The following is a 16,605-nucleotide window of genomic DNA, read 5'->3' on the forward strand; positions in this document are numbered from 1 at the left end:
AGCGCAAAGCAGCCACCAAACCAAACGCCAACTAGCCATCAAACAAAAGCCCACGTCAAATCGAACAATGTCCCTGTTGTTTGCAACTGCTAATATAGCCAAGACTTGCTAATTGTGTATTGACAGCAAAGGATAGAGGAAGATGCGCCAGCGTTGTGAAGGAGAAACGACAAAAGCCACCATGTAATGCCCCTATATTCCTTCAATGCAGTATGATTTCTCGCTTGGGAAAGGAAAACATGTATAAAATACTTTTCAGTATGCTCCAGGCCTTGTCGGCGCAGATGGAATAAGACAATAAGTGGCGGTCGAGACAAGATCGACCCCTAACACTCTTATCCTCCGATCGGAGCTGGTTCCTGACACAGCTCGTCACGTTCTGCCTTCTGTCCTCTTATTAATTAGTGCGATCCCACGCACCAGGCGTCGGAGGCAATGATCTTGGTTGTCGCCCGTCCAGTGCGACTCGTTCTGTCTGCCCAGTTGAATATGATGATGAGGCGGCCCAGTTCCTTGCAGGCATTGGTGCGGGCGCGAGAGGTCCGGATGTGCGTTGGTGGGAGGGTGCTTCTGCTGCTTCTTCGGCCTTGACGTCCGACCCGGCTGTTGTTTCGGAGTTGAGCTGAGGAGACGTCGGTCGGGCAGGGACCTGGGCAAAGCGAGATGCCTCGTCTCGGAAGTAATCTCTCTCAGAGCGATAGAAATCCCGCTGCTCGACGATAACGCGGAGGTCATCAGCCTGCTTCTGCACTGCCTGCGACAGCTTCCGGATCTCTTCCTCTTGGTTGGCGAGCCTCTGCTGCATCATCAGCTCCTCGCGTTTCCTATCACGGAACCTTCTCGACGCCTTGCTGTTTGCCTTGCGCTTTTCTGCCTGGGTAGCGGAGCCCGGTTTGTGGTCAACATAGCAAGGTATCATTCCTAGGGGTGCAACATTTCCTGTCTCCATCACCACCCCAGTGATGGGGTCCCTCGGCGCGTATGAAGGATTGCTCATGTACCCCGGAGCTGGCTGGCCAGGGGCCGCAGCAAGAGCCGGCGATGTCCGACCCAATTGACTGAAAACGGACACGGGCGTGGTTGGACTGGTCTCTTTGGAGCTAGGCGTAGGAGTATGGTTCGTACTCGCTCGATGACTGGCATAGGTTGATGTCGAGTGCGTCGAAACTTGGTGGTGATGGGCAGACAGGGGCGTGGGATGTCCAGTCTCTATCATCGGTAGAGGAGAGCTAGGGGCTACCGTGTGCAGTCGAGGCAGCTGTTGAGCCAGCGGAGTTTGACCGGGAGCAGGTTTCGAAGGGAAGTATCCTGCTGCCCCGGGAAACCGAGCTGATGGCGAAACAGGCGAGATGCCCTGGTGACTTCTCATCCCAGATGGCAAGAGTGGAGGGTTTGCTGTGTGCATAGAAGGGGAGGGGAGATGCATCGAGGAAGGGGAGAACCGAGAATGAGACGGCGGGTCCAACGACAGCCTCTCCCCAAGACTCTCGCGGCCGCCGTCTACAGACGCCGTCCTGGTACCAGCTCCTTCCGTTGCCGACGGGTTCAGGATCGAAGTGACTCCTATCGAGCGATGTTGCGATGAAAACGGTGGCTCCACAGGCCCAGACGGATGCCAGGAAAGCGGCCGAGAGCGCAGAGAGTCACGACGCTCAGAGGTGGGAGACAAGTCGTCCTCATCTGCATGGTGTCTCTTCCGTTCGAGCGAGCCGCGGCTCTCTAGCGAGTGTGCATCGGTTGGCGAAGGACCTGAGACCGCGGGGATCTTCGACATATGCTCCGCGTTGCTTTGAGTATATTGCCGCAGAGAAAACCCGGGGCATAGCGGGGCCCCCTCTCGCTCCGGAAGAGCCGAAGAAGACTCGCGGGGAGGAGCACGAGAGAGGGAGCCGGTGGCGGATTGGTCAAGGTGGTAGTCAGACAGCGAATGATATTGGCGTGAATGCACCTGATGATGGGAGGAGTAAGAGGGGGAGTTCAAAACGCTGATCCCAAGGGTAGCCACGGTGAAGGGTAGAGACGGGAAGACGAGGGAGAAGAGAAAAAGGAGGAGGAAGAGGCAGATGATGGATGACGGTGGTTGATTCCGGCTTTCCCCTTTGGTGTCGTGTGTTGTTGGGTAGCAAGGACAGCACACTCGCCAGTCGTACTACGAGAGTAGGCAAAGTTTATTAAGAGTGAGGGATATGCGCGAAGGATTGTAATATAATAAAAGTATGAAACAGAGAGGAGAAGACAAGGGACGAAGGAGTAGAAGTGATGCTGCTGATGAATATACAGAGAAGAGAGAAGATATACAGGCCAAATGGGGTCAGAAGCAGGACGGGGAGGATATGGGTTTAAGAATCTACTACACAGCTACAGCAGAGCCAGCTAAGTCAACAGGATGATCGTGAGCCGTTACGGAAGTTTGTCTGTTGAGGATCACATCCTAGCGGTGTGAAGGGTGAGGTATTGGATGAACCATCATAGAAGAGCAGAGGGAAAAGAGCATTTTTACCTCGAAATAAATTAAAAAATAATATTTAAATATCGAAGCCAAAAAAGAAAATGAAAAAGCAAGCATGTCATGTACCTGTCCGTACAGTACGGTATCGAACATACACGTGTTGAACGTGGCTCACGAGGGAGACTCAACGGTTTTTCTCCTTCAAGGCCAGCGTCGTCCTGCCAGCCGGCCAAGCAGGCTCAGACACGTACTTTGTGCCATTTGCTACAGCTAACGCTGTGCCTCGCCCTGAAGGGAAGTGGGAGGAAGCAGGGCTGTGTTTCCCCAAGACAAAGCAAAGCGTCTGAGACGGGATATCAGACCTCAATTGGGCGGAGAACGTGTATCGGCACTGGGGGGATGTGACGCAAATGACTTATTGTTTCGAGCTTTTCGCATCGGCGTGTTATTATGACATGCTTGCGGACGCTCATCGAGTGTTGCACCTCTGGCAGAGGTCCCATTGGTCGCCGACCAGGAATTTCTTTAGGAGCAACCTAGCGCTGGCACTAAGAGGCAACTAGCAGGGGGACGGGGCCCGATGGGGCTGGGGAAATATCGTGAGTGACCCGGAGCACCTAAGAGGCGCCGTCACCATGGTCATGGTCGGAAATAGTGGAGGCCGCAGTCTCCAAGGATTGGATGCTTTTCCCCATGCACTCGTGGATGGCCAGTTGGCCCTGCACGTCACTACTGAGCTGCTCGGCGGTTACTCCTACCAGGAAGCCTCGCGGTGGGCTCCCACGCCTAAAAGGCCCCAGCATCCCTATCAAGAATCTTATTTATCGACCACCGGTTGCTTACCGCTTCTGTCATACCCGACAGGACTGCGACAGAAGTACCGTTGTGACTTGCGAGCTTCTAAGCCGTGTTCGAGAACTCGCGATAGCATCAGACCACTACTGGTGGCCTGGCCCCAAAGCTCCTGGAGGGCGGGTCTTCCCTAGAACAATCTGTCGGGGTGAGCGTTCTCCCCGCGGTTCATCACAAGGCTGATTTTCGACTCGTTTTTTCGTTGATATTGCTCGCTGATGGAATGTGATGGTGTCTCCCCGCTGGACCTGGCTCTTGGTAATCTAATCTGCTCTCCCCTGAAACCCGAATCAACTCAGCAACGCGAGCGTCGAGTCACTCGGCTCACCTGTTAGCAAACTATCGACAATTACTTGTCCAAAGAGTTCCGCGGCACAAAGAAACTTGATCAGAGTGGCCTATCTAGCAGTTTCGTCGACTTCCGCTAGAAGCGACGTGGAAAATGAATCCCAGAGGCCCGGTGAGGAGCATTCGGGTCCCTGAGAAAAAGAAAAGAGACCGAAAACCAAATCGGATTTCCAACTTTTCAAAATATGCTTCGGATACTGATCGAAGCTCCATTTATGCGCGTTTGCAACTGGTCTACTTTTCCTCAGTGAGATCCTGGGGTTTTCCTCGGCGAAGTACCCTCGGCCTATGCGCTCAACTCCGCACCAGGCGAGACCTTAATTGAAGTTCAGTCAAGGCTAGGGTGGCTAAAGCACGAGGCATGTATGGCTCGGCTTTCATGATGTTCTGCATAAATGTGGGTGGCACCGAGGATCGTGCTGCTTCCTCGGCTAGCAAGGTTGGCGCCGTCTATCTCCAGTTCGGCCGGCTCTAAGCCAGCGACTTCGTACTCTTTCTGTGATTGATCGTCACTGACTCACTCTCGTCCTATCGGGTCAATCTGGATGTCCCGCGGCCAACTTGGATACCAGAAGACGGAACCTTCGTGTCTTTACTAGGATTGCCGGAATGCCATTGGTGCCTGCCCATCCATTGGCCGGCGGAGCGAATCTCAGAACTCGCTACCCGGCGGGGACCGCAGGATTCAAGCTTGACTCCCGGATCGTGATTTGATGTGGGACAAAACTCTCATGACAAGTAAAGCCGAATTGTCGGCGACTTGTTCAGGTCCAACTTGACAAAGGGAGCCATCTTCTTAATTGAGAGCACTTTTTCGATTCATCATTGGGCATCAAATGGAGAAGCAACAAGCTTTGAAAAAACTATGCTGGCCATATATATCGACTTGTGTGCGGTCTAATGGTCTGAAAACCTCGAATTTGGCATTAAGGCTTTTGCAGATACCGGGGGGATATGCAGGATGCCGCTCGAAAGGTTATCAATAGCCTTTATCGCCGCTGCCGTGTGTACTTCATGGTATTCCCCAGAACAGATCCCTGCATAGCACGAGGTATGGTTAGCATAACTGTAAAGAGGCAACGATGCTTGTCAATATGTGACCGGGGCTCGTCGGGACCGGCACCTCCAACAGGAGAACCTTTGTTTTTCGTGATGTGCTATGAAATTATACTTCAGAGCCCAGGTTATGAGGTATCAATAGTCTAGGTGCTGCTGGGTCTAGACTCTAGGCTTCCTAAACTGGGGGAGTCTCAGTATCCAGCCGCTCAAGGCTACCGTGCACTGTAGTCTTGACCTTCGTGGGCTCATGCATTCGAATAATGTGTTCAAATTTTGCTGCGGCAACAGGCAAAACCAAAGGTACCTGCTGCGTGGTGTTACGGCCTGGAGAATATGTTGGCAGTAGCATTTGAGTTGATGAAACTTTTCAGCCCTTCCCCGCAAAGTAACGGCGGTACAGCGTGCGTCTGCGGAGGACAGGTCGGACCGATTCATCAACTAGACCATACCTCTAGGTATGAGTGGTGTGAGCCTGTCGTTTCAGAATCTCACACGCTCGCCTTCGCCAACTGCATCGTCGGAGAGAAGCCTCCGAGAGGAACCCTGAGTTGAAGGCTTCCGAGACACAGGGAGAAAACAGAATGTGCTTACGTCTTGCAGTCCCTGTGCCGCCGATCTACTCTATCTACCGCAACTCCGCATTCATCGCTGCATATCCCCACCGACAGCTCGACAACATGGCCATCAGGAGTGTGTAACACGTTGGCGATAGCTCTGGAGCACATAAGGTGGATCGTCTTGCAGTTTCTGAGACATAACAAGTTGCGCATGAATAAAAGGAATTCCCTCGGAGGCGTGCCAGCTGGCACGTCGCATCCTAAAGAGCTGGTAGTCTGTTAAGTTCCATTGATCATCTACCGGCAGCGGGCCTAAAAGCCAGGCCAATGTCGGGATTATCAGGTCCATTGTCCATGAGAAAGACGGTAAAAGCGGCCTCGAATCCGGCTAGAACAAACGGACCACGGTCAGCTTCAAATTGCAACGGATTATTGTTCCGCTTTACTTGCAGCCCCTGGTTCGGAAATGGCTTGCGATGCGTGGCAATATCAGAAGGAGGAATGTGGTGGAATGAGTGAGAAAAGAGTTGCATTAGTTGGCGCTATTGCCGAGGGTTTTTTACGATTGGCAGATTCTCCAACGCTTCCCAAAGTTGCGGTTCGCGGAATCGCGGGTTTCCATAGGGTGTCCACTCACAACGAGTCGGTGTACTTTGGGAATGTTACACTTAGTCACTCTTGTGGCCATTGGCAATCGTTCCTTTCGATCTCGATCAGATTGATCGCCTGCGCGCCATGGTTGGTCTTGCATTATTGCCCACAGGGCCCCATCCTCAGTGCCGCTGTAACCGCTCTCTTGCAGAATTGGGGTCGTTCCTTCTTGTCAGCTGGGATTTTCGATCTTATGCCGAGTTAAGCGCTCGATACGCTGTCGCGAGGTCGCATCTGATCCATGTAACGAGCAGTAGCACACCACACCCTCCAAAAGTGTGGGGTGTGAACGAGACGAATAATGGTGGAAGAGGGGCATCACTCATCAGGTTTGATCATGATAACGCATCCAGATCAGGGTAGCTGCGCACGGGGTCGAAAAGGTTCCGATGCCGATGACTCGGCTGCATCATGTACGCCTTCTTCTTCACGCTCGGTCTACCTTCTGGCGTAGATTAGATTAGCTCAGGTAAGGTAGGAACTCTGCATCCCTTAGTGAAGGAGCGATCCCGGTAACCGATGCATCCGTCATCGCACAAGTCCGAGGCAAACGTGACCGCAGGAATTTCGAAAGGGATAACGATCTTGTTCCTTCATACAGTTGGATACTCAACTCTTGTTCGTACTGATGCCCTGTACAGATCGTATCTCCAAATATTTGGCTGCCAGAAATATGAGGTACGTTCAGTAGCCTGCGCGCCGATAAGTACCTCCGTAGAGCTGTACAAAAGTCGTACTTTCCTCAAGGTGCACAAACGTGGGTCGTACCATGAGCTGGATGGAGAAGTACTTTTGTTCGTACTTATTTGGGTAGATCGGCGGATTGGCCAGGAGTGGAGACTCTGCAGCTGCGATACGACACACCAGCAACTCCAGTACGGAGTGATAGTAGTGGTACGGAGGATATCAGCTTCGGCCTTGGCAAGATTTGAGAAGAATATGCCCCAAAGCGTACTTAGTGCAGAGCAGGAGCTGATGTTGATGGTCTCAGCACAACCGTGATTCGGCTTTACCCCTTTTGAAGGTCGTTACACAGTTCTTGAGTGAGATCCCTAGATCAAAGAAATATTGAATCCGTTTCAGGTGCTAAGAGATACGTGTGGCTGTTTGTTCATGATAAACAAACGTTCAGGGGTAGCATGGAATCCTTTGAGATTTAAGGGGGGGCGGTCCTAGGGTCTCGCTTCAAGGTCCAAGGGCATAGTCTGCCTTGATGATATCTAAATGGTCAAACTTAATCGTATACCAAAAACACTCGCTCTCGTCGTCCACATACAAGCAGCGGTCATTCATTAAGTTGAAACTCATGTTTTGGTTGCCCTCGTATGCCCACATCGACTTTGTAGAGATGTCCTCCGTACCGGATTGACTCGGGGAACTGGTCATCGTTGGTATCGTCCTTGGCAGTTGTTATGAAGAGCTCTGTGCCCACAAAGGCTGGGCAGGTGATGTTTCTGGTGGGGAGCGATATCTCGCCAATCACTTTTCCGTTGGTGTCAATGCGGATGACCTTGCCCGCCCCGTAGATTGCGCTCCAAATACACCCTTCGGTGTCGATGGCAAACCCGTCAGGCTCTTGTGGTTCTCCAAGGTCGAAATGAACCCTCCTGTTACTGATGTCGCCGGTGTTCTCGTCGTAGTCAAAGGCGAAGATCTTACCAGTTGGGGAGTCTGTCAAGTACATCGTGTCATTGGCAATGTTCCAGCCGATGCCGTTCGGTATCGTCAACTGCTCAACCATACGATTCAGTTTCAGGTCAAGGTCCAGCCTAAAAAGGACTCCTTCACTGCTTGGACTCTTGACCTTAGGGTCGTTCATCGCTCCAGCCCAAAGACGGCCTTTACTGTCAACCGCCCCATCATTAAAGCGCATCCTACTAGGTTAGCCAGGGACACTCGGGTACGTAAGACACTACGGAGTAGAGCTCACCTTTTGAGCTTATCCGGTTCATCCCAAGGGCGAGCAATGTACGATAGCTCGCCAGTATTGCGGTTTACGAAAGCAAATCCGTGCTTAGCGGCCGCAACGAAATGTTCCTTCTGGCTGTCGCCAGCATTTACAGTATTCGCGGTCATCCTGAGTTCCCGTGTTAGCTTCCTGGATGGCCCAAAGAGATGAATCATTCCATAACACCCACCCAATGGACTCGGGTGTATCAAGAACCCTCAGGGACTCTGGCCCCTTAGTAAGGTCCAGCGCGTACAACTTCTGCTCCCAAATATCAACAAAGCGAAACTCATTCCTGCTCTTGTCGTGAAACGGCCCCTCGAGTAAGGTCCCGGAGATTGGGAGGTACGGCTAGCGGTAAGAGATGTGAGATTCCAGACCCGGTGCTAATGGCCACGGCCAACGAGATAAGATGTTCCAGTCCGTACCTCTGAGACCGTCCACTTTTGCATTGAAGACATTGGTAATTCCGCTTCGCTCGGGGCTGATACTAAGAGACCCGTTGAGAGGACTTCGGCTTGACTGGAATAGAATGTGTGATCATCGAGAGGCGATCAGTAAACCAACTCGATTAAATGGTCCAGCAAGGCAACAGGAGAGAAACTCCGCCGGTGGTCGGCAGTTGGAGTTGGAGCCGTGGCCGATTGGGAAGGCGCCAAGCCCCACCACATGACTCCAATCTTGCTCTCTGCTTCTGTTTACCTCTTCAGTAGTCTTTTGATACTCCATGCTTTACGGAGGAGATACTCCAGACGGCTTTCAAAATTTCCTCAGGGGATTGGCCTTTTCGATTGTCTAGAATTTGATGCTCGATCAGGACGATCGGTTCCATGTCACGCTGTACTCTTTCTGGTAAGCTACCAGATCCATATACTCTTGAGTACCCCGTACAGAGTATAGGCGCTTACATTATTATCCCGCCGAAGGGATCGTATCGTGCCAATCCCTATCGAAATTATTCGGGATGTGACTCGGCTCCACATTGAGACTTCAAAACCGGACATTTCTATGCTTCGTGTGCCGTCACGCCCAAGAGCTCTAGACGACGTATCACCTACCTTGCACTTAAGCAATCGCACAAACGTGCCGGAGCGTCGAAACGCATATCTTTAGCCCTGTCATAATATCAATCATGGAGCAGTCTGGTTACGGAGTCATGTCTGCACGTTTGCCCGGTCGCCCACGGTGTCTCTTGTGTCTGCGAGTCTGCGGTGCGTCGAGTCTGACTTCAATGACGCACTTCCCGACCAGCAGCCTCACTTTTTTCCCTTCAAGGAGCAACAATGGAGGAGCGGGGAGCAAATAGGATTTCATCCGACCGGCGGAATCCGTCACTGAACCGCGTCTCTGTTGCCGTCGGTCCCTGAATCTGACATCGTCTGTCCCATGGATGTGACACGGCACATCGGCCGGGGCCCCAACCTGCCGGACTTTGTGTAAGATTTGTCTGCCAGTTGGAATCGAGCCTTCTGACATACAGCCGTTCACTTGCATTCTCTTCTGCATTGATCACCCGTTCTCCGGCCCCTCGTGAGGTCTGTGTCTGGCTCCCGATCGGCGAGGTTGAGTAAAAGGAAAAAGCAAACATCCTTGAGAACAAGCAAGCCGGCTGCGTAGTACTTTGTTGTTCGATCACTCTTGCTCTCACTTGCGCTTCTCCAGCGACGAGCGGTCATCGTACTCGGGACAAATTTGACAATGTTTTCCGTACAAATAACTCCATAATGATCAAGTGGTCAAGCACGGTTCAACAATCCCCAGAAAGAGATAAAAGGAAAGCTTCAGCTTTGTCCATCCGTTTGTGGTGATCGTCAGGCTGCTCATCATCCACCAAATCAACAAGCGATGGCCAGTAATTGTGGGCCAAGGAGCCCGTGCCTGAGCAATCTGGCCATCGGTCTGTCACGGACTCGCGAGCCGCCAGCTCAACCTTCATGCATAACCATGATGCATGATGTGTGGCAGGCTCTCTTCGGGGAGCAAGAGTACCTGCAGGAGGCAAACAGGCTCACAGATTGCGATTCGGATTCTCGACCCTAGATACGTATGTTCCACCTCATGTCACCAACACCGTCACCAACAATATTGGCCTCGCCTTCCCCTGACTGGATCCAGCGTACGGAGTACGCAGAAAATGCGGTGAGAGTAAAGCTAAAACGGCCAATCCTGTTTTTACTGATGTTCTTGTTTCATTATTGAAATTTTATCTTTCTTCAATTTGACCTAGACTCACCTTGGAGCCCATTTTGAACGAGCCTTGATCAGCAACGCGATATCTCCCCCGGGCCGCAGCACTGCTGCAGCAGGCAGCCGGGCTGCCGCGCTTCCATATTTAAATACCTTGGGCATGGATGCACAAAATCACACTCACATGACTATTTCTTCATGCATGACAGCGTGTCTTACATGGGCTGGATATGCAGCTAAAGCTCCTTTCTCACACGCCGCTAGTAAGCATGCCCTGTCGTTGGTAACAACTGGTATCGACCGTACGCTTACGGTATCGCAAGTTATTTGTTACGACGCTTGGGCATCCTCTTTCAGGAGTATCTGATACCTCCTTTTTGGTGTCCCACTCCGCAGAAGCAAAGTACATGTACCTCCGTTCCTTCTTAGGTACACCTCCGACGGGCAAGGGCTTGGAAGTCCCGGTATTGGCCCGCACGGCCCAGACTTTGTCGCTGGTTCATATGAGCTCGATCTACTACTCTGTACCTGTGATTAATGAAGTTTTGATGTATAAACATCGAAGCTCCTCTCTTTCATTTGCCTTGAGCTCGGAGTCGATACATCAGCCATCAGGTAGCAATAAGCCGGACTATTCGGCGCAGGCACGCCACGACATCGTTCAAACATGCGCCACCCAGTCCTTATTCAAAGAAAATAAGCGCTCGGCCTGCTCCCTCGTCTTAGCTCTGACACTTCGACCTGCACGTCGAAGAGAAGGGTGAAATTGTCAATGTCAGCACTCCAGCACCTAAGTTAGGGCTGCAACTGGGGCCGTGATTACGTGCATATTTGGCGCATGGTTAGGGTCAGCATTGCAGCCCAGTGGGCCGTGGGCCAGTGGATGTCGAACTGCGCGTGCTTGCTGCTTGCTTCTTTACTCCGTAGACTAGCTGGCCTGCGTGCCTAACGAGGCAGCTACCTGGCCATATTTAGAATCCATCCAGCACTATCTCCTCGCTAACTCTCGCTTGCAGGTCTTCAGACTCAAGGGCAACGTGGAAATCAATCCGTCACACCAATAACGGGTCGCAAACGACGCCCCGGATCCTTCATATGCCGATTCCTCCCTTGCCCATGCATCTTCAACCTCTGAATGAGGCGTCCGACTGTCCAAGTCGCATAGCCACTGCGTTCTCATCCAGCTACCCAATTCCCAAGGCCATCAGGTAGACCTCTTTGCATTGCAGCCGGTGCATTGACTGGGGATACCCATGCTGAAGAATAGTCACTAGCACAGACTGGTTTGTTTGTTAGAGACGGCCACCAAGAAGGATTGCCGGATCGTCTACGGAGTGGAAAGACGGGCCAGTGGATAAAGAGAAGGATTTAACCCTTGTACATGGCAAACGGACTTCCTCTCCGTCTTCCGACATGCCCCTGAAAAGGAGCTCTGTGACGAGGCCGAGCTTGGTGTGCTCAGTTGCGCATATAGATGGCTATTATTAGGGTCTTTTGGTGCAAAGGGACAGCGTCGCCCATCGCAGAAAAGTGAGGCTCTACAAGGGGTCTTTGAGTAACGTAGCTTCGACGTTCAACTAGGGCCTAGACCTGTCCATGGTGCCCCGTAAGCAAAGCTTGTCGAATCTGACAGACAGGGCGAGTCTTCGTAACGACCGGCACTACTCCATCTCCTTCTCGAGTCGCTCGACGTCGGGTGGCTTCCATTCGTATGCCTGTCGTATGGGACGTGGCAAGCTTATATAAACCGTGAAGGACTGATATTCCCAGCTCGCGATAGGAGTACAATTAAGGGGAAAGCAATGGAGCATGTTCACCATTGGCGTCCTATCCTTGACTGTATACGCTGGTCCCGGGAAAGAGTATACATATCCGGAAAATGAATTCAGCCAACGGTGCAGACCCCTGTGTTTCGCGCAAGTAACCCAGTCAAGACGTGCTACAGGATACTGCTGCGTACATACGGATGGCAGGGATAGGGGCAGGGGTGGGGGCACGCTGGCGCATCGTGGGCGAAAGATCTTAAGGCTGCATATGGTTGGCTAGGGAAATTTCTTCGGAGTACGTTTACTGGCGATGAGAAACTGCGGTTTTGGTTCATTCCAATTTAAGGCGTAATACATTGCGTCGTATATATGTTTTAGTGGCATTGCTCATTGAGGTGAGCAGCCTACAGCTTGGTTCCCATATTGACGTGCACAGCCTTGACCTGCGTGTACGCCTCCAGACCAGCTTCACCAAGTTCACGGCCGATACCGCTCTGCTTGACACCTCCAAAGGGAACACGGAAGTCGCTGTCGTTGCTGCTGTTAATCCAGACCATACCAGCTTCGATCTCAGACGCAACTCGGTGGGCCCGCTCAATGTCCTTGGTGAAGACGGCAGCTCCCAATCCGTAGGTAGTGTCGTTGGCGCGGTTGACGGCCTCATCCTCGGTGGAGAACTTGCCGATGGCGACGAAAGGTCCAAACACCTCCTCGCGGTAGATGCGCATGTCGTCCTTGACGTTGGTAAAAATTGTAGGCGCAATGTAGAAGCCCTTGCCGTCCTTGACGTCCTTGTATGGCACACCGCCGTCGACCAGGGTTGCACCCTCTTGCTTACCGCTCTCGATGTAGGAAAGGACGCGCTCGTATTGGGCCTTGGTGACTTGAGGACCCTGGAAGGTGTCGTCGGCGAAGGGATCTCCGACCTTGCTGGTAGTGGCCACGGCCTCCCGGAAGAGCTTGACGAATTCATCGTGAACTCGCTCGTGCACAAGGATACGCGATGTGGCTGTGCAAACCTGTCCTTGGTTGTACATGATACCAATGTGTGCCCACTTCGCCGCCTGTTCGAGGTCTGCATCATCGAAGACGAGCAAAGGAGATTTGCCGCCAGTCTCAAGTGTGACGTTCTTCATGGTTCCAGCTGCCATCTTCATGATCTCCCTACCAGTCATGGTCGAGCCAGTAAAAGCAACCTTATCCACGTCGGGGTGGGTAACTAGTGATGTTCCTGCCACTCTTCCGAGACCGTTCACAATGTTAACAACACCGGGTGGGAAACCAGCTTCCTTGATAAAGTTGGCGAGGTATAAGATACTAAGAGGGGTTTGCTCTGCAGGCTTTAGAACAACAGTGTTACCGCAGGCCAATGCGGGTCCCAGCTTCCACGCAGCCATAGCCAGAGGGAAGTTCCATGGGATAATTTGGCCAACGACGCCGATAGGCTGGCGCAGAGTGTATGCAAACTTGGCCGGTGTTGTACTGATGGTCTGTCCGTGAATCTTATCGGCCCACCCGGCACAGTAGCGAATGGTGTTGACAACTTCTGAAAGATCATCGTTCAGAGAGACTGAGTAGGGTTTACCATTGTCCCATGTCTCGATGGTGGCCAAGGTTTCCTTGTTTTGATCAATGAGGTCGGCCAACTTGAGCATCAGGGTGCCTCGGTCTGTTGGGGGAAGGAGCTTCCACGAAGGGTCCTTGAGCGCCTTGCGAGCTGCCTTGACCGCAATGTCGATATCTTCTTCTCCGGCAGCATATACTTGTGTGATTTCTGACTCGTCACTGCTCTGTGTATTAGTTGAAATTATAGCCATGAATCGCCACAAGCTACATACCTAGGGTTGATGGTGGCAAACTTGTCACCGGACTTGGATGCAACAAACTCGTTGTTTATGAAAAGGCCAATAGGCTGGTCATACTTGTGCCCGTTGGGGGCTGTCAAGCTGATGGTGGTGGACATGATTAATGAGGGATGGAACTGCCGTCGAGATGTAGCAGAGAAGGTGCGAAGTCCACAGAGACGGAATCGAGGGGAAAAGGATGAAAGAAAGGACATATAGGGCGGGGAGAAGGGAGGAAGAGGGGGAGGCGAGGAGAAGTTGGAGAGCTTGGTGCTGCAAGCAGTGATGTTATGCGATAAAAAAGATAAGGATCTCGCCCACTGGATGCTGCGGGGCTTGGCGGCCCCTCTTCGGATAGACTTGCTCTTCTGGGGAACTTTAGGTGGCAGTAGGTATTAATAATACCAATTGAGGCTCACGAAGCTTACATCAAGCCTGGACGATGAGAATTGACAGCAGTTGATGACCAAGCAGTGTTCAAGGGCTCGTGCACTAAACCTTTCAGCCCCATTTCCAGGCCACCCTCTATACCTGGTGTTTGTCGGAGGAAAAGGGTTACTGCTAGGAACAAGGCAAAAATATAAAAGCATAGCATGAAAAGGCAAAAATTCCATTGATTATACATAGATAAAGAAAATATACTCAGGCTGACTGTCAGTCAACCAATTCGAGATCCCGAGATGCAAAGGAATAGATTGATGTCCCATTAGATTAACCTCACTCACTAGCCTCTGATGTCTTCTCCGTGGCTTCGTCTTCTTTTGCCGATATGTCCTCCTTGCTAGGGCCGTTTTCCTTGGAGGAATCGTCCGCCGACTCGGACTTATCTCCTTCTTTCACCAGGCTCGTAATAAAGTCCCATTGACTTGGAGTCACAGCTGAGACGCTGAGACGTCCCTGCTTGAACATCTGAAGATTCTCAAGCGGTGCTTTGGCACTGGCGTGAGACTTGAGGTCTCGCAGCGTGATCAACTCGTCAAACTTGCGCCGGAACTCAACGTGAACCACAACCCACTTTGGGTCCTCACGCTTGGATTTCTCGTCATAGTAGGGATGGGACGGGTCGAAGGCGGACTCTATCAGTTAAGACTTAATCATTGAACCTTGTTTGCAAAATGAAACTAACCGTCTGGAGAGTGCTCTTGGACAATTTCCATGACACCGGCAATACCCGGCACCTTACAATTGGAGTGGTAGAAGAAAGCAAGGTCTCCCTTCTTCATAGATTGCATGTTCTTCCGCGCTATGTTTGTGTTAGAACCGCGCGTAGAAGCCGCTGCTCAGTCGATATTCTTACCAACGGGGTTGCGGACGCCTCATAAGATATTAGTTCAGTCACTTGAGATACAGGTGGCAAGAACGTACCATCCCACGGCTCTGGCTCCTTTGCGGCGCGCAAATCATCGATGGAAAACTTGACGTCCTTTCCTTTCTCAATACGAGACTCAGGTTCAGCCTTCATCAGCCAGTAAGAACGCCCAGTGTTTTGGTCTGTGTTCTCATCTGCAGCTGGTGTGGATTCACTGCTGCCAGCATTTTTCTTCGGCCTTCCCCGGCCCCGTGAGCTGCTGCCGGGTGTAGTCGACTTGGATGTTGCCTTGGCCTTTGGGGTGGCTAAACTCCGTTAGAAACTGAAAGCAACCCAAGGAACGCCAGAATCAACGACGAAGAGCGCCATAATATAGGATTACCTGTGCCAGTTGTTGCCTTGGGAGGACGCCCGCGACCTCTCTTGGGCTCTTCTGGGCGAACAGAGGTTGAGCCGACGGGATATTTGCGAGGACGGCCTCTGCCTTTCTTCTCTCCTGTGGCGGGGGTCGCAGGAGTGGCGGGAGTGGAAGCATCACCCTCAGCAACCTGTAAACCGGAAAAATGTCAGCTACTGTCTTTCGGATAATAGTCTCGCAGTAGTACACGACGCGGTTCTCATAGATACAAGCATATAACATGGAGTCTATGAGGATAGGTGGCCTGGGAAAACGGCCTCTATAGTCATCCTAATAACTACCGTGGCGTGCGATACGCTTGCCAACAAAGGTAACAATCACCATCTCATAAGCCACGTACCCTTTTCGAAGGCGTCTCAGTTTCGGCAGCGGCTGACATGCTCTCTGACTTGCGCTTCCTGCCGAGCGCCATGATTGACGAAAGGAACGAAATGGTGACGGACGCGATAAATATAACCGATCGGTGTCGAGGAAAAGAAGCGCAGGCTGTGAGTAGAGGAGAAGCGAGTGGCGAGGAGGATGATAAGTCAGAAAGAAAAGGAGTCTGCAGATAAATTAAAGCTTGAGTGCCCACGCGTCTTTAGAATGACAAGCGTTAGTATCCGTACTCGCGTTGAAAATGAGTTGTTAAATTTGACAGCCGCTCAGTCAGTTTGGCAAGCACTGACGGTGTACTGGTAATGAGACCACGGGTAGATTATTCACAAGCAATTGATATCTCGAATTACAATGAAGATGCTTGGGTTAAGTCGGGACGAGGTCAATAGAGTGAGCTCAACCCCGGACTCGAGACGCGACCTACCGCGACAGTGGGCCCTGATGAATCATTCACGTGATTTGTACCACGACAGGTACGGTGAGTCGAGGCTTGGATATTCTGTGCGAGGCAGCTTGTTTTCAGGCCCATGATCATACGGAGTAGCTTACGACATGAAGATGAAAGATGCCGGTGCTGCCGATTCTACTACGGCACTGTTTTCGAACGCCGGGGAGGAAGCTGCTATCTCGAGACAGCCTACTATATCAATGGCTGTCCTGGTGCTTCTTTCACGCATTCATCATCAAGGGCACGTTTCCGATTCGATAGCAAAGTTCTGAATGCATGCCGTTGACTTATCAAAGCTCAGCCAGAACCAATCGAACGTCTTATTTTTTCAGACTTAGAAGCGGAAGTTCCGCTAACATCCGCCCCCAAACCCCACACAGCGAACGATCGA

At 51.8% G+C, this 16,605-nt stretch overlaps 5 protein-coding genes across 5 annotated transcripts; 1 reads left to right on the forward strand and 4 right to left on the reverse strand.

The window, feature by feature from the left end:
* Window positions 1-218: 218 nt before the first annotated feature.
* On the reverse strand, window positions 219-1,995 carry BDW74DRAFT_107231 (uncharacterized protein). Its single transcript, XM_073721663.1, has one exon. The coding sequence runs from the start codon at window positions 1,772-1,774 to the stop codon at window positions 398-400; it is 1,377 nt and encodes a 458-aa protein (XP_073578477.1). The 5' UTR covers window positions 1,775-1,995; the 3' UTR covers window positions 219-397.
* A 4,283-nt stretch (window positions 1,996-6,278) lies between these two features.
* On the forward strand, window positions 6,279-7,059 carry BDW74DRAFT_107236 (uncharacterized protein). Its single transcript, XM_073721664.1, has one exon. The coding sequence runs from the start codon at window positions 6,436-6,438 to the stop codon at window positions 6,916-6,918; it is 483 nt and encodes a 160-aa protein (XP_073578478.1). The 5' UTR covers window positions 6,279-6,435; the 3' UTR covers window positions 6,919-7,059.
* Window positions 7,060-8,429, reverse strand: BDW74DRAFT_107291 (SMP-30/gluconolactonase/LRE family protein). The gene is made up of 4 exons (XM_073721665.1): window positions 8,293-8,429; window positions 8,055-8,215; window positions 7,847-7,993; window positions 7,060-7,790 (listed from the first exon to the last, which is right to left on the reverse strand). Exons 1-4 carry the CDS (start codon window positions 8,323-8,325, stop codon window positions 7,202-7,204), a joined length of 930 nt encoding a protein of 309 aa, XP_073578479.1. The 5' UTR covers window positions 8,326-8,429; the 3' UTR covers window positions 7,060-7,201.
* Window positions 8,430-12,221: 3,792 nt separating this feature from the next.
* On the reverse strand, window positions 12,222-13,780 carry BDW74DRAFT_171290 (aldehyde dehydrogenase family protein; the record flags this gene model as incomplete). The annotated part of the gene is made up of 2 exons (XM_073727290.1): window positions 12,222-13,602; window positions 13,656-13,780. 2 exons carry the CDS (start codon window positions 13,778-13,780, stop codon window positions 12,222-12,224), a joined length of 1,506 nt encoding a protein of 501 aa, XP_073578480.1.
* A 492-nt stretch (window positions 13,781-14,272) lies between these two features.
* On the reverse strand, window positions 14,273-16,046 carry BDW74DRAFT_107305 (EVE domain-containing protein). The gene is made up of 6 exons (XM_073721666.1): window positions 15,729-16,046; window positions 15,353-15,518; window positions 15,027-15,275; window positions 14,959-14,976; window positions 14,788-14,904; window positions 14,273-14,737 (listed from the first exon to the last, which is right to left on the reverse strand). Exons 1-6 carry the CDS (start codon window positions 15,798-15,800, stop codon window positions 14,379-14,381), a joined length of 981 nt encoding a protein of 326 aa, XP_073578481.1. The 5' UTR covers window positions 15,801-16,046; the 3' UTR covers window positions 14,273-14,378.
* Between the last annotated feature and the right edge of the window lie 559 nt (window positions 16,047-16,605).

Source organism: Aspergillus multicolor (assembly GCF_047715735.1).
Source record: "Aspergillus multicolor strain CBS 133.54 unplaced genomic scaffold BDW74scaffold_45, whole genome shotgun sequence".
NCBI lineage: Eukaryota > Fungi > Ascomycota > Eurotiomycetes > Eurotiales > Aspergillaceae > Aspergillus > Aspergillus multicolor.